The sequence below is a fragment of the Haliaeetus leucocephalus genome, unplaced genomic scaffold (genome assembly GCF_000737465.1).
Source record: "Haliaeetus leucocephalus isolate CR32 unplaced genomic scaffold, Haliaeetus_leucocephalus-4.0 Scaffold206, whole genome shotgun sequence".
NCBI lineage: Eukaryota > Metazoa > Chordata > Aves > Accipitriformes > Accipitridae > Haliaeetus > Haliaeetus leucocephalus.
In genome coordinates this window covers 8,041,621-8,062,382 of record NW_010972642.1, presented here as the reverse complement: position 1 = coordinate 8,062,382, position 20,762 = coordinate 8,041,621, and the positions used below count along the sequence as shown (strand labels likewise).

Below are 20,762 nucleotides of genomic sequence, written 5' to 3'. Positions count from 1 at the left end.
GAACTGCACACAAATGTTCATCATGCATTTATTATGAAAAAAATTAATATTCCTAGCTACTACAGCACAACAAAAAATGTCTTTTATAGGACACAAAAGCCTTACAAGCATATATTTCTAATTTTATCTTCCCCTTTAAATGAAATCCTGCCATCAAAACAGTCACAATATTTGCAGAGTATCCTGAAAACTCATGTCTCCATACAATTAAGTTCTATAAGAGAAAGAGTCCGAAACGTTTGGTCAGTTGGGGAGTTGCAAAGAGGGGCAGAGGGTGGGAACGAAGAGTGGAAAGCCTGCTCCTGCATTCTGCCTCCCTTACGCTGCTTCCTCTGAGCAAACTGCATAAAACACGCTAAACATCTATTGTATCGCCAGCTCTGTTTGAACATTTTCCCCTCATCTCACCCTTCATGCCAGTACAAAAACCACACATGTATCACATCCAAAAAGAAATCACTCAGACAAAAAGCAATCAGCGTGAAAAGGCATGTAAATCAAAACAGATTTGGCAGCGAACAGCATTTCATAAAGACAAGAGATACAAATTGCTCCATTTGTGTCAGTTTGGCCAGTTATTGTTCTGACTTACTACTTTAACAACCCCAAATTAAACTGCTTGAACTGAAACAGACAAACAAAGATCTTTAAAATACAATTCCCCCCCACACCCTCTTAACAATAAGCATTATTTCCGTGGTGCTACCGTCCTGAAATCATAAAGCCACTGCACCAATTAAAAATTACCTACCTATGTACATAATGAATTTAGTACTGACCTTGCAAAAAGCTTACTCCTCTTGGCTAGAAATCGTTAATAGTTTTGGTAAAATCCTTTTATGTGCTCCTCCAGCTAGCTAATTCCAGCCTTCCATTAACGCACTCCATTGCAGATAATTGCCGACAGCACACGCTCCCCTGCTTTTGCTGGTTCCCAACCCAGCAAGGATAATCACATTCCAGCGGGGAGCGAACAGATGGCAGCCTCCATGGTAACCAGTCCTCCCCAGCTAGTGGTAGCACTGGGAGACTCTCGGGGACTGGGCAACAAGCGCTCTTTGTGCTTCAGCCTTGCAAAGCCTTAGTGAAGGGAGAGCCAGCTCCTAACGCTCACTGGGCATGCCTAGCAGGTGCCTTGCCTTCGCAAGCAGGCAGAACACCTTCACAAAAGCTTGAGACCGGGTTTAACCTTGACGCTGCCTATTCCCGCCTCGCGCAGGGGGGAACGGGGGGTAAAACACATGCTAAGATGGAGGCGAAGCTAGTGAGAGTTTTCATTTACTATTAAGACAGAGGGCTCAGAGAAATTAGCGGATGACTGTTTTTCCCTGACAAGATTGTTTTCTGAAGGCAGTCTTATTTCCCCCGAATGCATTTGATTTCGGCACGATGGGAATGTTTGCTGCCTGATCTCTATCTCCCAGACCTTGAAATTGCTCCCCTCAAGAATACCGTAATCTCCCAGCCTGGGTTTTCCTCAACAGGAACTGCGCGGCCCCTTGCTTTTGGTCTTAGGGCTTCTGCCAGGCTTATCTGCTCCACATCTGCCAAGACCAATGCTGATTCAGCAGCAGGCAAAACTGCTGTCTCTCCCTGCCGCACAACCAGACTGCCGGGGGAGGGGGGGGGGGGGGCGTGTCTGGAAAAGCCTTTTTTTGCATCAAAGCTGTGCCCGAAACCACTGCTCTCACCGGGCCAAATCCTGCGCAGCTACACACCTACACCGATGGCATGCACCAGCTTGGTGAAATTCCCACCAACATCATCTGGAGGGGAAAGGGAAGTGGCTTTTCTTAACCAACCGATAATGATCTTGTCTGCAAAATAGAAAGAGCTTTGAAAGAACATATTAAGGCTTTAAATACTGATGACTTGCACAGCACCACATCTCAAAATATTTAAGGTTAGAACCACTGGACGTGAAAAAGCACGCAGCACGGTAGTCTGTGGACTGACTCTGTTGACGCATTCAAACTTTCTCTCCCTCACTCTCAAAACCACGCAGCACATATGACTAACAGTGCGTCAAAAAAACGTGGGTAATTTTACTCAGCTAAGCCAAATTTGGACTTCAAGTTCCTACATGCTAACTTAGGTCTGCTGAGTTATTCTTTTGAAAAAGGGAAAATGGCTTCCTTTCACCCTTAATGGCACCTTTGATCTTGTAGTTGGTCCTGCAGGGCAGTTTGTTCCTGTAAAAGACTGAAAAACCCTGTGCTGGAACCCATCATTACAAAAACACCCATCTTTTTCCTCTGTGTGGCTCCAGGCACAGAGTTCAGTAATTTTCTTCCCCCCACCCCCAAATTTTCAGTTTTCTTCATCCTCACTGCATAAGGAAGTTAGTTTCATTTCACACCAAGCACAGTTAAGTTTTTCTTGCATTGGTGAAAGACACCACTATTAAACTGCTAGCGCATTAACACTGGAAGCCCCTCAGATCGCTGTAGAAAGGGCTTAAGTACCCATAAGCCATAGGAGAGTCCCCACCACGGAAAGCACGGCAGCTAAAGAGGACCCAGACTTCGGAGGGGACTCACACAGCTCACAAGGGTGCTGCGCGTACCAGTGACAGGCACGGGACCAAACCCAAGTCTGCCGACTTCCCCTCCAGGACTAGTAGATCATTCTGACTCATGCTGCCAATTTAAACCCATTTTATTCCTCTAAATAAGCAATCTTTACATCACCAAAAATTTCTTAAGCAACCACGGACACCAAACCTAATCATCCATCAGCAACACGGGTAAAATAATGTAAGGAAGGAAGCCAATTTCCTATTTAACTTGCCAATTGTTAATAATAAAAACTTTTCAGTGTTTAGGCGTTATGAAACACCGATAGCATTTCTTGGTTTGCCTCTTAAAAATAAAGACCATGGCTCAGAAATTAGTTTTAATGTACTAATAGATTTTACATATTTATGCATCTCTGGAAAAAACCTCTAGCAATTACAATTCTTGGCAGACAGACTGACTTCAGAATTACAGGGATTCAAGTTCAGTTTCAGATTGGTTTTTTTCCTTCATGAAAGACACCTCCTACGAAGTAATCTCCTAGATTTATGTTAATTCTAACTTTGTATTAAAAAAAATATGGTGTTGTTTACTGAAATATTATAAGCAATTTTGGCATTGGAAAACCTGTTCCAGACACTGACAAAAATACTTAGACCGTCTGTTTTTGGACAAGTACTAGCTGTACTCTTGATAGGAGGATTGCTAGCATAATAAAGGCAACAGCAGTCTGAATCCATTTCAGCTTCTTACTTGGAATTTCTGTAATTCTTAAGTCTGATTTTACACAGATACAATGCAAAAATTTGAATAAACTAGATGGAGCAGCCATCACACAAAGAAAGGGGCAATACAAAGAAAGGATGCACTACAAATTTTGGCAGAAGCAATAGGTAAGTTACTTTTTTAGTATTGCTCCATGTATCCTCTGTACATCTGACAAATGTTTCAATCAAACTACTTGAAAGGGAGAGGAAAACAGCACATCCAAAATTCTTTTGAGGAGGGGTGGACAAGGGAAAGGAAACTTAGCCATCTCCTCTTATTCTTTGGCCCAGTCTGAGACAGATAGGAGTTTAGGAATAAATTGGTTTTAGTTGGAAGATATTAATGAAAAATAAACAACAAGCTGACATCCTGCCTCCTGAATTGATTCCACTGAAGGAATTGTCTTTTGTAATGATGACACCATGTGCTTCAGCTTTTTCCAGTCCCAGCTGCTATCTGATAGACCAAGACTTTGGTATTTTACTCAAGTTGATGGAGACTCAAACTAGGCTTTAGAAATGTATGCTTTTCAAATTGGATATGTTGGGGTTTTTTTTGTGATGACCGCTTAAAATCTGTTCATCCAGAACAAGTTACGTGGGTTTAGAATAAGGCATATTGCCAGAAGTTAGTCTCCATTCTCTGCATAAGATTTGAAAGCTTTATTTATAAAGCCAACCACAGCATCTAAGTAAACGACACACGTGCCTCACACATGCACAGTTTTGAACTTTTGCCCATTCCTCATACCTGTTTTTAGAGTTCTAGTAAAACAACCTTTGTACCAACTGTATGTTACTGCCAGAAACAAAGCAATACAATAGACCATTGATCTGCCTATTATAGTATCATCTTTGTTTCTAAAAAGAAAGCAACTTCAACATAATATGTATGTATTTCTTTTAACTTGATACCATCTGCTATTGAGGAAGTTCACTTCAAGGGAAACAGGAAGTCTACATTTTTAAGAGTATAAAAAAATATTCTGTAAGCAATGGTAAGGGCTGAAATGTGTAAAATTTCCTCTTGTCCAGAATCCCAAGAATTAACATATCGTGATAAGCACAGAAGGGCTAAGGCTTCCACACTGGTCCTTTAAGATCCCTTTGTACGCCAGAGATGTTCTTCCAGTCTTACCTCAATTGGCTGTTTTCCTAAATTAAAAAAACATGGTACTTTGCAGAAGGAAAGCAATGAATTAAGCCCTGCAGGCAGCAAATGCTTCCTCAGCAGCACCTCTGCAGTTATAAAGCAAATGGAGACCTCATGCCTGGAGAGCTGCACTCCCCTTGCTTCCCAAATGTTTTCAGATCCCACGGTTTTGCATCGGCACATGCTTCCTCAGTGTAACAGAAATAAGACTATGGAGTTTCTTCTTCTTTCACAGGGTGCCCATGTAGCCTGGGAGCTTGTGCGTGCTGGGCGTGGGAGAAAGGGCAGCAACTGTTTTGCTCTTGTTCTTACAGCCACTGTTTGATTAAGTAATGTCAATGTTTTGAGTGATAAACCTTTCCCTTCCAAACTGTTACTGCTTACAAAAGTGGGATTCACAGAAGGGAGATGAGCTATCTGCTTCTCACCAGTTCAGTGACACGGACTGTCGCCATCCATTGCAGCAATCGTTCTTCCAATATTACAACAGCTATTTCTGTGGATGTTTATTTTTGGCAACTATCATTAAAGGACAACAAAGAAACATGGACAGAGCTCGTACTAGGCCATCTTAGTGACCTATTTGGTGTACAAGCCTGAAAGTTATCCTTCCTTCATAGGCAGTCCTCCAGAACAACTTTCAAGTTATGAAATTAAATTCCTTATAGAAGTAGAAAAAATAAAACTTCTGCTGTTATGTCTCCAAAGATAGTTATTTTCAGATCAGGAACAGCACCAGCCCAATACACTGAAACACTTATTCCATAAACTGGAATTACTTTAGTTTCCAAATACTTTACGGCACCTCTCCCACTGAGCTGTACTAGTAGTGCCTCCAAGTTAGTAATGCCTGTAGAAAAGGACATTGTTTTTTCTTTAAAGCCAACAACAAAGCACATCTAGAGTTAGTCAGGCACATTGATTAATATAATTTTAAAGTATTATGGAAAGTAAATTATGTAAAAAGCAATTTAAAAATGAATAATCCATCAAGCCAAAGACCCTAGATTAGAACTCCTTTCTCTAGTAAGGACAATCCTCTTGGAAATTGATGATCACAAATAAACAGTTAGTTAATAGGATTTTTTGTAAACATTGAATATTCGTATGTCAATAGTAAAATGTAGTGCACAGAAGAGTTGTTAAGGAGAATGTATGATAGCACAGCCTCCCTGAAGAGGATACTGCAGCTCAGGCCTTGCACGTACAAGGCATGAGACAGCTCATATTGATGGTACCTATCCAGAAGCAAGAGGTCTGGAGCTGCTTTTGCAAGATGTGCATGAACAGAGAGAAAGGGAAAGCCAACATCAACGGGCTTACATTCCAACAGCAGAATAAACTGTGTCACTAATGCCTTTCAATCCATTTGCATTCAATAAAAAAGTAAGAGGGATGACAAAAGCAGAGCTGGATTTTAGCTGAAAACTCAGTTTGTCAAGGTAGGACAATTCAGTTCAGTGTCTGGAAGCATCCAACAATAAGGCACAGCAACCACCAGACATGTCTGATTATTTCTGCAATTTCACAGAGCGTTTCCATGGAAAAGCAGCAGCCTCCTAGGTTTGACATTCAGCGTCTGACAGCTGAACCAGCCAAAGCTCAGACATGCAAGGCTTAAAGAGAGATTGCAGACAGCTCTTTGGACGTGGTTCTGAGCAATGCAAGAGTAAAACCATCTCTGAGGGAGAGCCTAACCCCAGGGGCTCTGCCCTCTGCTCTTTATTTACCAGTTAAGATCCCAATGAAAGCAGAATAGGCATCAGAGTGTAGCACATGGGTAGGAATTGTGGCCACAGGGCTTCCCTTTCTCTTTAGGCTTTACTAACAGTTTCTGAGAAGTCTGGATGGGAACCGCAGGACTGCTCTTCTATACTCTGGTTTGGACAACTCCCACCAGAACTTGTAAACAAAGACAGAAATGGTGTGTCTGGAAGAAGAATGGCCTATAGGTTCTCTTCGCTATAAAGTATCCTTAAGTAAAAACCACGAACAGTAGGAGAGTAAGGAAACGTAAAGAAACCATGCTACCATAAAATAATTAAAGATGTTATAGGTGTTCAGTGTGCTAGTCTCCTTCATGCAGATACAGGAAGTTCTCGTATTTCATCAATTAAACTTGGGAATAAAAAAAGTTGTTATCACTCCAGAACTTTAATTTATGCTTCATAGAGGTGATCTGAGGTACAGCAGGAGCTGTGGTATTTGAGCTGTACTAAATAGTACATCAGCATCCTTGTGCTTTAGCCCACTGCAGGTGGCTAACCTATTAGTGGCAAAGAACCCAGAAAAACTCTTAAAACACAGTTAGCAGACCCACTCACATAATTCACATTGATTCGATTGAAATTCCTCTCCAAACTCAGCAGGCACCACTTTGCCACAGATTTCTAAGATCTAGAAACACCTGTGTCTCTAGACAACACCACCAACACAAACACTTTTCTGAGCAACCTGTAACAGCTTTCTGACCGAATAACAGATCACTTTTATAAAACACCTTGCTTTTCCCTAGCCTGAAGCTCTTTCAGCAGGTCAACAGATCAGCCAGCAGTAAACTGCCTAAAGAAACCAGGCTTGGGTATTTGATCAGGCAATCATGGAGGATGCCCCATCCATGCCCACAGCTGACAGCACTGCCAAGAGGAAGGAAAAACAGTATTGCAGGATTTAATGGCAGCTGTGAAGGTCACACCAACAAAAGCTAAAAATTCCACCTACCTCCCATGCCAGCTCGCACAAGTGAGTTAGCTTTTTTAAGATGCAAATTTATAGTACCACTTAGGCGACAGTAACTGTGTGTTTCTTTGAGTCACCCCAAATATTCCTGGTTTTATTTTGTATATATTTAAATGGCTCAAAAGTTCTCTTTGTAGTCTACCTCCTCCCACAAGGATGAGCAGCCAGTTTCACAGCTGCAAAAAAATGAAGGCTTTGGCAGAGACTATTTAGAACGGGGTCTTGGTCACAGTTGGGACTTCAGGTGGACCCATGACAGATATATGGCATTAGAGGCATACAGCACAAAACCACAGGTTCTCTCTTTTTCAGATTATTTGCAATATAAGTAATAGGCCCAGGATAGCCTATTACTGTACAGCATTTCATTTGCAGTAAGAATATCATGGAGGCTTTTATTATTATTATCATACAACACAACAAAGAGGGAGCCATAGCTTTCAAGGATTTTATTCTTTTGCTACAAGGGGCGGGGGAAGGATATTAGCACATGGGGTCACTCCAACACCTTGAGAGATCTAGACTTTTCATAGTTTGTCTTTAACTGCAGAAGTACTTACTACACCTAAGGATAAGGAAAAAATTAAACAACATAAATCAAGACATACCTACAAAGAAAGACTCCTACACATTCTGAGAAATGACTGACTGACATATATACGTACAAAGTGGAACTAATAAACTGATCTTGCTCACCAAAAAAACCTTTGGAAACACTTTTGAAATTTTGATTGCCTTTGCTATAGCACTGGTGAGCTCATGGAGTCAAAAATCACACAGTAAAAACAGGGGTGAATATTTAACTGCATTTCTATGTCCCTCAACTAATACAATATAGTGCAAACATATATATATAGTGTATATATACACTACAACGAAATACTCTCCATCCAGTCTGCCTGTACTTACATTTTAAACAGCTAGAATACAGGCACTCTAGTAGATATAAGTACTATCTAAACTTTACTTTCAAGAAAACAGAACATTTGGCGATGCACTGCTAGCTAATGATGTGGGTGGGCTGTAGTGACATGCACCACTTCCCTCCCATCCATAGTCTCAAAGATCATCACTATTCTCAGACTGCATGTGACAGAAAAATAGGAAGGAAAGGTTAGGAAAGTGTCAGAAAATAAGTTCAAATTTGAACACAAATCCATCGTGTGCTGTGAGGAAGGTCACAAGATTCAGCTTCTCATTGCGGGGATAGCTGCCTTGGATCAACACACTCGCGTTCTGCTTCCGCTGCTGCTCATCCTAGCGATGAGAATTCAGTTCAGTGCAACTGCCCTTGGATGCTGACAGATGACTTCTCCTTCCTCAATGACGGCAAGAAACATACTTTCTATTTGATATTAGCAGAAAAACTAGATCTAGACGACAGAATGCACTCCTGCACAGACAAGTTTGATCACAGGCTACTGGAGAACTTACTTGACTCCTGCTGTCTTCTAATTCTTTAAAAGATATCTTAAGTATATCAGCTACAGGCCAGGATGAGAAAACTATGTGTATCTTTATTTTCAAATATTCCTGAGACTCGCCCACAGGTCACAAATTTACTTCAAAACCAGTAAACTATTAAAAAAACAGGCAAAAAGAGGTTTACTTACAGCTACCCATGCCTTATATAGGAACGTCATTACCGTGAGCAGAAATCCTTACATTCCAATGTTTTCATGCAAGTAACTCTACCCATCTAGGAGACAGTCCTTAAACTGGGCATAGAATGAACATTATCAACTCATTATATATAAAAGGAAGTTCTGAATTTCATAACTTACTGACATAGCTCAGGAAATAAGCAACAAGAAATATTTCAACACATACTTACAGCAGATTGTGCGAGTGGGCACTTAAAGAAAATGTTTCTTTAAAAAGAAATAAAATCCTTACAGGTCAAGATTCACTTGACTCACTGCCATCAATAACAAGAACTCTATAGCTGTGTTCTATTCCACATTATATAAGCTACATTCCAGTCACATCTTTAAGACCTTTTCAGAACACTCACTTCTTAAGAAAATAAAGGGCAGCTCTGGCAATGCAGAATGGCTGTCACTCAATGTAGAAGAGCGGTTCTGTGTTTTAGTTTGTGAAGAACTAGAAACACATGAATAAATTCAGACAAAGGATTTGTGTAAGATGCTTCCACTTGTAGTCTCACTACTCTTTTCATTGTATTAAACTGTCTAATAGTGAGTTATTTATTATCTTCCAGTACTAGGAAACGCATAAACACGACAATCTTATAATTTGCATTTGGTGCTCTTCCATTTTTACTTCTCATCTTTGTGGTCTTTATACCCAACTTCAGCAGAAAGCCTCCGAGCCTTCTACTGCTACATGTTTGAGCCACACAAAATTCAGCATAGAAACACATAAGCAGGGACTGCCAAAACCTTCTGACTCTTTTCTGCATTAACTATTACATTACTGAAGTGGTATTAGAGAATTTTCAGGCAGAATAAAAGACTTGACATTTTCCAACACACCAATATAATGAACCCATATGACAAAATCCCATGGCATCAGGCAGACATGATGCCAGCAGCTTTCCTTAGAAAGTTTTCTAGATAGCCACATACTCACCCATCACACTACCTGCTCCACACAGCTTCTTTAGAAGTCCACTAAATACTCCACTGCTCATTTTTGGGTACATTACATGCAGAAAAAAAACCCCTATTTCAACAGATTTCCAAAGACACAAGGTGTCAGCTATGTCATACAAACCACCATGTGTAACTAACTAACTGCCTCTTTCAGACAGTCTTCCTTTGAGGTTGTAATGTATGAATCCCTTTAGAAGCACAACTCACAGGCCATCAGCTGCAGAAAAGGATTACTTGAAAAACCAGTTAGTATCACTATCTCTCAATATATTAGAAGTCCCAACTCCTGGCAACAGAAGAATAATCATAGCAAATCTGAGGTGCCACATGAAAGAGTTTTGCAGCCCTCATATTGGGAAAAGTTTGAAATCATAAAAAAGTTATAAATTAAGCAAATAAAAAGACAAAATCTTTTACAGTAGTTTTGGGTGTTTGGGGTATTTGGTATTTTATTTTGAGAAACTACTGAAGACCTTGTTGACTTTCACAACAGTAAGATACAATCATAATGCAAAGCAGAAAAAACAAATGGATAAATGCCTGCAATGTCAAGACGAATTGCCCCATACATGCTAAGGGTCCCTGCAAAACAGTGCCTTTCACAAACAGCTGCACTAGGAGGACTCCAGTGACACCCACTGGAGTAACTCCTCCTCAGATCGATTTTTTAAAACAGGAGGCACTCTGAGCTAAAATAAAAAGTGGAGCATGTATCTACCACACTATTGCCTCATGAAGTGTGAAAATTTAGATTTCAGAAAATTGTCATTTAATGATAAGACAGTTCTAGAAAGACACGAATGGAAGAAATAGTAGGAGACTACACAGTCCGATGCTCAGCCATGAAGTGTAATTGGTATGCCTAGTCCATCCTGGGAAGATGGCTGTGACAAGACTACATCGTCAAATGCATGCACTACACCTACCTCAGCCTAACAGAAGAGAAAGAAAAATACAGCGCAGCCAGACAGTTCAGCTAATGAATTTATGAATAGTTTTTTAATGGTTCTTCACCAGAAAGCCACCTGATGCTACTAGCATAAGTCAACCACTCTCTCATTTTCTCCTAACTACTAGCTGGGCTAAGATCCTCAGCATTCCCAGAGAAAATGGAGTTTAAACATAATCATCTCTAATGCTGTCCACTATCTCACCCAGAAACTCTTCTCACCATTTCCTTCAAGCCCTGAAACTAGTATTTGAAGGCTCAGTATGAATTATAACGATCTTTTTGGTCATGTTATTTCTACCAACTTCCTGCAACTTTAACAGCAGACACACTAAATTTTCACACTCTTTTTCTTCCTGCAATTTCAGGTTATAGAAGGAAGTGATAGCTGAACAGAAATGAATGAAACAAAAAATTTGCTTTTCATTTTGCAGAGTTACATTTGATTTCAGCACTATAACCATTAGGAGTGATTGCTGTCATCAACAGGAAAACACCTGCATCCGACAGTCTACAAAGAACACTTACTCATCTGGACCACAATTAGAATTCAGTAGCATTATATCATTTATTACACTGCCATTTATTTAAACTTCTATTATTTTATTTAAGCTTCCATTAAGCCTTTTATGACAAATAATTAAGGCTGCACTGTAAGACAGTGACTTTTTTTGTCTCTTCAGATAGACAATTTCTATTATTTCAGTAAATTGTAAACTAATTTTAAGGCAATCCTATACTTTGATGGTACACAATATAGCAAAATCTGTAGTCTAATAGGTTTCAGATTCAGCTATTAATCAGTCACTCTATTCCATAACAAGTAGAGACTTTAATAAATTGTGACATTCATACCTGAAAGCTACAAAACGGAGACAGAGAACCCCAGAAGAAATTTTTAACGCAGTCCTACATGATCCCAAAGAAATAACCTCCAAAATGCACCCACTCCTCAACTCAGAGAAGATTTAGCACATCCAAATTTAAGACACTCAGTTGTCAAACCAAGGCATCTACATTTGTGATTTATCAAAAGTGATGCTAAAAATGGATATAAATACTTCAGTTGACTCAACACAACACAGAATCAGGGGAAGACTGCCAAACTGACCACAAGTGTGTTCCTCTGAACACAATATACATCCTGTACATTTACCACCTCTCTCTAAAGCAGCAGCTGGCAGATAGAAATACCTATGTTGCTTATTGAATGGAGCGAGAGACTGCTCAACATTTTATTTCAAAAAGAGAAATTCAACCATTTTGTTTTCACCAAGAGCTCAGGACACACTAAAGAAATAACTGACTGGAGTCTCCTTCAGCTATTTAGACTACAAGGACACTGTAAACCACAAGAAGCCTTACTGTCTTCCTCAGCAATCTCTCTGGAGATTTGAGGGATTATGTTGTTTAGATTTGAGAGCAGAAAAATCTGAGAAGTTCTCTTGGGATACACAGGAAGCCTACATGAGTACAGCACATGATGGCAAACATTCTTGCTATTTTCCTTCTCCCCTCTGAAAATATCTATCTTCACCGAATTTTGAAACTAAAGTCTGCCAAGGGCCTGTATTTTAGGAAGACTACCAACCTCTAACCCCAATTAAGCAAAAATGTTATGTGTGTTCAGAGGAATTTTTCCATGTTCACACCACGTCTCTCCTATTTCCAGGGCAATAACAAAACAATAGCTATGTTTGATTATATTCAATAAACTTACTTTTTTTAATAAACAACCAAGATGAATGAGTATTCCCTTTTTAGATTTTGTCACTCATGCACTACATCACAGCTAAGAGACAAAGCCTCAGGTATTCGAGAAACAGTGGCTTTCCAGAATTGTAGACTCATCTACCCAACATCCAATTTCAGTAAAACAGCCAGTAAGGAAAAAAAAAAAAAAAAGCTAACTCCTTGCAACAGAAAATTTTGATAATAAAAACTGAAGCTCATCCAGTCCATCATTTGGTTCACAGGTTTGCAAGGAAGAAAGCTAAAGGAAAAGAGGAGCTGCTAGAGAATACTGACATGCACATTAAGTGGAGAAGTTTGTTTTCATTTCAGAGGAGGTGAGGGTTGGGGGGCAGTGGGGAGGTTGTTTGTTGGTTTGGTTTTTACATCTACAAACAAGCCAGGCCCTGCAGAGTTATTATTTATCATGTTCAAATCACATCAGGTTGTCAACATCTGATTGTCCGTACACTTGTATGTTCTGTGTATGTCCCTCTGAATTAAAATAGTGAATTATACTAATCAGCAGTGGCAGCACACAAGACTTTTTCATGCAGCAAGACCCAAGTAAACTGGAAATAGCTCACAGAGCTAAACAAGCACAAAAGCTTTTTAAGTTTACTTCATGCCAAAACCTTTGTGCTATCTACATTACTATTCACCAAATACACACTGGAAATTTTTTTTAAATTTGTTTTTAAATACAGAAGTGTTTAGGTGATCAATGCCATAAACAACAACAACAACAAAAACCAACAAAACAACAACAACAACAAAAAAAAACCACAAAAAAACAACCACTTTCATTTGGGTCCCTCTCCCTTTACTACAGATTCTGAACAAATGTCCTGCATTTTGCCAAGTCCATGGCCACATACACGCATGACTCTGCCTCACCATTTTGGACTGCAAACATTGCTACTTATTCTTTAGCTGCTTCCTAATCTTTTTATGGTTTAGGACATCCTCATCATGACTTTGAAATCAGTTGCACATGGAAAGATGTAATGCAGCCAGAAGAGCTCTGCGGTATACGCTCACACCTTTAAAAAAATCATAATAAAAAAATAAAGCCTTTACAAACCACAAAAAGAAAACCAAACCCAAACAAAAAAAAAAACCAACCAAAACCAACCCAGTGAGCTCTGCCTTTTCCAAGGATTTCTTTGATCTTTTCTGAACAGGACTCGAACATATTTATGGTATTGCAATATGTCCTAGGCTTTTCATTTGTCAGAATAGATTGTTGAGTCTTTCTATCAATTACCATGACTGACTGGAGATGGGGGTGTGGGTGGGTGTCGGTGTGTAAATGATGACTTATCTCTTCCAGAACTGAAACTATTTGTCTGTATGATGATATTCTCATAAAAGACTTTCAAAGCACATGCCTGAAGCTGGGCAATCAATTAAAAAAAAAATCAAGCTACTAAATACCCAGCTATAACAGGCTTGTATTTGCTGCTCCCATTTGAGGAATCCACTTTTGCAAGAGTTGGATCCTAAAGCGCATTATCGTCTTATCTGGCATTTTATTATGTACCTGGACACCTAGATGGAAAAATGAAAAATGACTGTTCAAGAAGAAATTTTATATTAAGTCTATAGTTCCTTCAGGACAGACTATCTCAGTAACCAAAAGACCAAGGAAGATGTCTCAAGGTATAATATGACATACTATATGATACATTCGATGAGCACATAATTGAATAACTTCCTTACGAAATGAAGATATAGAAGGCAAATAAAATTATCCACAGGAGAAAAGCTCTTGCAGCTAAGGTGCTGAAGTAGAGGGAGCATGAATTACAACTACAACAGCCTGCATGGTTTCTTTTGCTATCCAAGACAAAGAAGTTTGTGCTTCTTTCTTTTCTGTAGGAGGCAAAACAACTACTTTATCTGCCTTGCACAGAACAGCAGCCAATGACAAAGACTATTTCAGTAAGGGCTTCTTCAGTACAGCCCCCTCCCATCATACATATTCTTACTGTCTTACAGCAGTAAGACAATCACTTCCCTAAGTGTTAGTGCATATTACTGAATGAAGTAAGAAAAAGATAAAAGGAAACAGTCTGTATGCTTTGGGCCATTTATTTTTCCAGCTAAGTAGTCAGGCATCTACATTCTTAGAGGAACATTTGCAGATCACAACAGGCAATCTAACAAGCGTTGTCAGACCCCGTCTGGTTCAAGCCACTCTTTCCCCTACCTCAGCTCATACAGTAACTTAGTTTTGAAGGAACCTCTAAGGTCATCTGCCCTGCTCAGAGTAGGGCCAGCTTAGATCAAGTTGCTCAAGGCCTTGGCAGTTGAGCTCTGAGTGCCTCCAAGGATGGAGATCTTGCAGGCCCTCTGGGCACCCTTTCCAGTGTTTGACCACCCTGATGCCAAATTTTTCTTCCCCTGATGTGTAGTTGGAATTTCACTTGTTGCATTTGCATCTGTTGCCTCTTGTGCTAACATTGTTCATGTCTAAGAGTCTGTCTCCGTCACCTCTGTATCCCCCCATTAGGTGACAGAAAATAGTAGTTACTCCATAGATGTCTCTTCTGGACAAACCCAGTTCTGTCAGGGTCTTATGTCATACGTGTCAGACCCCGCTCATACTTGCTCCAGTTCGTCAGCATCTTCCTTGCACCAGGGAGCCCAGAACTGGACACAGTATTCCAGATGTGGTTTGACAGGTGCAGAACTGTCACTGGAAGACTCACTTGCCTTGACCTGCTGCAGTTGGTCCTGTTTCACCACAAGGGCACACTGCCGACTCACATTCCTCCTCTTCACCAGCTCCCCATGTCCTTTTCTGCAGCACTGCTCTCCAACCACCAGCCTGTACTATTGCACTGAGATTTTCCAACCCAGATACTAAAACTTTCATTTGCCCATGATGAACTGCATGAGGTTTCTCTCAATCCATTTTTCCAGCCTGACAAAGTCCTTCTGAAAAGCATCCCTACAATACCTATACCAACTGCTTCCACCCCATTCAGTATCATCCACAAACTTGCTGAGAATGCCCTCCTCTCCCTTGTCCAGGTAGTTAATGACAACATGGAACAGTATCAGCCCCAGTATTAAGCCAGGAAAAAGGAATTCCTCTCCTTTCCCTCTCTTCCAGGCAATAATTGCAATTTGCCTGGCCTATCAATTGACCAGTGTCCTCCAGAGGACTACTAAAACTGCTTTGGGAGCCAGAGCCATCCCCAAAATCACTGTCTGACCATCTTGTCCCTACCCAAAGGACAACATTCCAAAAATGTTAAGTACAGCAGGATGAGGTGGCTCCTCCTCCAAGCTCAAACACCACAGTTTAAATTATACTCCAAGTAAAGCAATTTGCACAGCGTTGAAGTACCACAAGAATGTCATCAGTAACTGTTAGTCACTATCTTTCTTCATCTGCTGAGTTTCAAGTGTTTTAAGTTTTTCTCTGCCCTGAACTGTTTGTGTATGTGACAAAGAAAATATAAACAAGAAAGAGCCAAGAAGAACTTTGCAAAACTGTTTTTGTGGGTTTCTTTCCCAAAAGGTCCTTTGAAGAGTTTTGGAGTTCAATAACTTCATAGAACGGAAAGAATTTTTACATTTTTGGTGTATGAAGGCATGGCACAACTATTTGTATAAAAATAATACTAAATGTCAGATTAACATGTTAGGTTTGGATTCTTTGTCTTTTATTTGGGGGGGGGGGAGCAAGGTTGGGATTAGAAAGAAGCAGGAAAGCATAAATAATAGCAATATCGATTTATCATTATTCACAGAAAATAAGTATGCACACAATTTCCATGGATGTAGCGCACCACCACCCTGGATTTTAGCTAAAGTCAGAAGCCAATTCCCTGGAAGATCACATGTGTCATGAATTTGGAAACTAACAATACTCACAGCTGCTAAAATATCCCATAAAACAACGCAGTTCATACCTCAGAAAAAACTAATTTGGACTCTTTCACTCGTCTGGAATTCTTACTTAAGTCTAACTATTAATTCTTAAATAGTTTATTTAGGGTAGAGAGGAATAACTTACAGGAGTAGTCTGGGGCAATAGAAAGATTCATCTGTCGTGGTTTAACCCCAGCCAGCAACTAAGCACCACACAGCCGCTCACTCACTCCCCCCCCATCCAGTGGGATGGGGGAGAGAATAGGGAAAAGAAGTAAAACTCCTAGGTTGAGATAAGAATGGTTTAATAGAACAGAGAAGAAGAAACTAATAACGATAATGATAACACTAATAAAATGGCAACAGTAGTAATAAAAGGATTGGAATGTACAAATGATGCGCAGGGCAATTGCTCACCACCCGCCGACTGACACCCAGCCAGTCCCCGAGCAGCGATTCCCTGTGCCCCCCTTCCCAGTTCCTAAACTAGATGGGACGTCCCATGGTATGGAATACACCGTTGGCCAGTTTGGGTCAGGTGCCCTGGCTGGGCACGAGAAGCTGAAAAATCCTTGACTATAGTCTAAACACTACTGAGCAACAACTGAAAACATCAGTGTTATCAACATTCTTCACATACTGAACTCAAAACATAGCACTGTACCAGCTACTAGGAAGACAGTTAACTACATCCCAGCTGAAACCAGGACACATCTTAGACAAGAGATGATAGATTATTCAAGACCATACCATAGAAAACATGTAAAAGTTAGTTTAATAAACCCTTTGATTCAGAAAGGTGGCTTCACCTTTTATGAGATAAATGAGCTCCACTAAAAAACTAGAATGGAGCACAGGGCACGTTAATCTTCCAAAGAAGAAAGTTCACACCACCACAGTGTCCTCCTCATATCCAAGTGCACAAACAGTTTACAGATATCTGCGTTTGTCTTAGAGATGCTTTGAACCAAGAAAACAGGAAGCTATCTGTGACAAAACCTGGGAAACACTGCAAGCCAAACAGGAATCAATGAAGGAATTACTATATTATATCCTACATGGAGAATTTAAAATATCAAAAATTCCATGACAAAAGAAAATGAGTCTGATGGTAAGCTACTGAATTACTTCAAGAAATCCAAGTTCAAATTCTTTGGCTCTAGAATGAATTTTTTGTCCTCAACATATTCCTTAATCTTCTGTGCAGACTTCTGTGTGGGTAACCATAGCATTAATAATCCCACTGACTACAAATGTACAAGGAGGAAACAATCAGTAATTACTTGAGGCTCTGCAGATATTTATGAAGCAAGAAAAATGAACTCGCAGTTCTGGATGGCACCCATGGTGTTTTTAAGCAGCTACATGAGGGGGTGTGGGGGAAAGTGACACAGGAATCAAAATAAAAATCAGACTTTGTTCTAATATGGGATGGAGGAAACTGCTTTCCCATTACAGGACAAACAAATATCATCAACGGCCTGACACAAAAGGGAAGAGGAAAACAACAGGAAAACTTGCCAGCTGGGGAAAGCAGTAGTCAATTGCCAAAGATCATTTTAGGGCTGCAGCTGCTTGCCCCTGCCAAGTTTAAAGAGTTAGCTGTTCTAAAAGTATATTCGAAAAATGTCACCAGGGAGTTTAAGTACTGACCTTGTAAGGAAAAATTCCATGGAGAAGAGAGCAACTTCCAGGATACCAGGGATTTTGTTAAAAGTCATCTCCTGATTTCCCAGGTTCATCATCAAAACAGCTATTCCAAAAATGCAACTAATGTTGCTTTTTTCCTGCTCACATCTCTACCCACAGAGTTACCAGTCTCCCATGTACCCATCTGAATTCAGTTCCGCACATCCCACTCCAAAGGGAACAACTTCTAAACTGAGAATGTTGCTACTACTGTATCATCACAAATCTATTTTTATTGGGTGATGCATGATGCTTCTGGGAAGACAGCAGATATAAAATTTCTCTGAGTATTTTAAGATTATTCATGTACAGGGCTCTCAGCACTGCTCTCTCTTGAGATTTTACAGAAGCATTGCTGATAAGCATACTTCCAAGTATTTTAGGACTGAAAAGGGCTAAATCCAGTAAAAAAGCAACGCAAGAAAAAGTATCAAGGTTTTCCCCACATAACAGTGTGCTTGCAACTAAACTATAAAAGTATGACTTTTTTTCAGATTTTTTTTTTTAAACAGAAAAATCTGTCTGGATGGCATAGCATTGATATCAAAAGTGACATGAAGGGTGATCAAACCACTTTTGTGATATTTCCGAGTGTTTAACAGGAACCCCCTCAAACAGATGATAAAGGAAAAGGAAGAAGTGATGCAAAGGTGCCCAAATGTACAAAAAAAGTAATTCATTATGTAACATCTGCACTTAGGTTTCAAATATATCACATACAGCATCAGTTGGAAAAAGCATAGCAAAAAGACAGGTGCAGGAAGAAACCCAGATCCACAAGCACAGTGTCATGTCCTTCAACACCCCCAGGACCAGCTGACACTTATTTTAACCACTCAAGACAACCAGGAAACATTTATTCCTGCCTATAAACTTTTAGCCAGAAGTTCTGCTACCCGTTCTCTTGAATCGGAAGCAACCGAATGATCTAAAATTTACCAGTTCTGAGGGAACAGGCAGATGTAATTTTGTTCCTCTGTAGTTACAAGGGTGACCAGTGTGTGTGGGGAGCTACTCCACACTGAAGGTGGTTATTTGCCAGAAGACTAGATGACTATCATCAGGTATTGTTATAAAAGCTTAAATATCTATGTAACAAGCATGACAAAAAGTAGAAGCCACTGGAAACAACAAACATTATACTAAAAAAAGGGCAGAATTCTACTGCTACCTGACAGTTCATTATTTTATAGCATTCCGCTCCACCATTATCACAACAGAAGCAATTCAATCATGGTTATTGTATTTCACTGCTGTTTCAGAGCAATCAGCATGGCTGTTAGTTTCAGCGATGGTCAGACAAATCTCTAAGGCGGTATACACTTCCTGCTGAAAGAGCAGCCAGCCAGCCGTTTACTTTTCTATTTGCAGAACAAACTGGCCCACAAAACAGGAACCTCAAAATCCTACTTCAGCTTCAAGAATCATATCTAGGCACACAGAATGAGAGAGAAAAACTAAAGACACAACAGGACACCAAAGAGGTTTGTCATAAGTACAGAGTGGCTTGACTACATTCGAGAGCAACTTAAAAAAAAAAAAAAAAAAAAAAAAAAAAAGAGAATTTAACATTCACACTGTACAAGTCAGTTAAAAAATGCCTTCTTAACAGAAGATGTGTTTCTTAGCCAATCCTTTCCTCTGGTACACACACATATAAAACAATGATATTTAAAAGTTCAAGTGTCAAGATGTGCAAGAGTTCAAAGAAAGTTTATGAAGTTTAGAGTTATCTATCAAACACTTGCTGTATCTTCCAAAGGTATGAAGATAAGAATACGTATCTGGAATAAATTCAAGACAAAGAAGGAAGTTTTAAAAATAAACCTAATTACACATGCTGACATTGGCTCACCAGTTTCATTTTGACTATTACAGAGAGATAAAGTTTGTTTTTTGTTGTTGTTTTTTTTTTTTTTAAAACTGGACACAAGTCAAGTTTCACAAAGAAACAAGCTGTTCTCTGATCACTGGGAACCTCCACTACATAAAGACTGTATTTCATCAGAATTGATTTGCGTTGCAGTTAGTGCTGCATACCACAGTCTATGCTCCACAGATCTCACAGTTACAGTGCAGTCTGATGCAAAAAAATGACCAAGAGCTGGGACTTCATGAACTATGGCAGACAACTCAGATAAAGGGACTTCCAATAGTCCCAGGACATCAGGAGAGAACATTAACTTTTAAGCCTGCCAGTGCCTTGTACGAAGCAATATCTGGCAAGCCCTGAACCAGATCATTAAAGGAATCGGAAGTAAAGACGACAAAAAAAAAAAGGGCAGGGGGGGAGAGCTCATGACAGAATCACCTTAGTAGACTGACCTTTCTGGAAAGGTTGCCACCAGGAGGATCAGAGGGCCATCAGCTGCACAGAAGGAGCAGGCTGGCTGCTTTCACACCTTCTACAACAGCTTGGGGAAGGGCGCAGCAGCAACTGAGGCCGAGTACGGAAACTGAAAGGTATTGAGCTGTAAGTCTAAAAACTGAACAAACTTGGCATATTTCCCATTGTGTATAAATAAGCTAGAAAGATGAGAATGTTAGATCTCCACGTGATTCATTTGGGTTCTGACAATAAATAGCGTGCAAGCATGTTTAGCTGCCGAATTCAATCAAAGTAGAACCTACATATGTTTGCTTCCAAACTAAACTTCAAAGGAGAAAACTCATTCTATACAGAAAGGACAACTGCTAGACTGTCTACCTTCTTACCTA

At 39.9% G+C, this 20,762-nt stretch overlaps 1 protein-coding gene across 1 annotated transcript in view; it reads right to left on the bottom strand.

Annotated features, from left to right (window-relative positions):
- The window catches only part of FGD4 (FYVE, RhoGEF and PH domain containing 4), a 73,610-nt gene extending 64,752 nt beyond the window's left edge, over positions 1-8,858 (bottom strand). Inside the window, exon 1 of the mRNA XM_010566238.1 lies at positions 8,789-8,858. Within this exon, the coding sequence (XP_010564540.1) occupies positions 8,789-8,798 (10 nt within the window). The 5' untranslated portion in view covers positions 8,799-8,858. The remainder of the gene's footprint in view (positions 1-8,788) is intronic.
- Between the last annotated feature and the right edge of the window lie 11,904 nt (positions 8,859-20,762).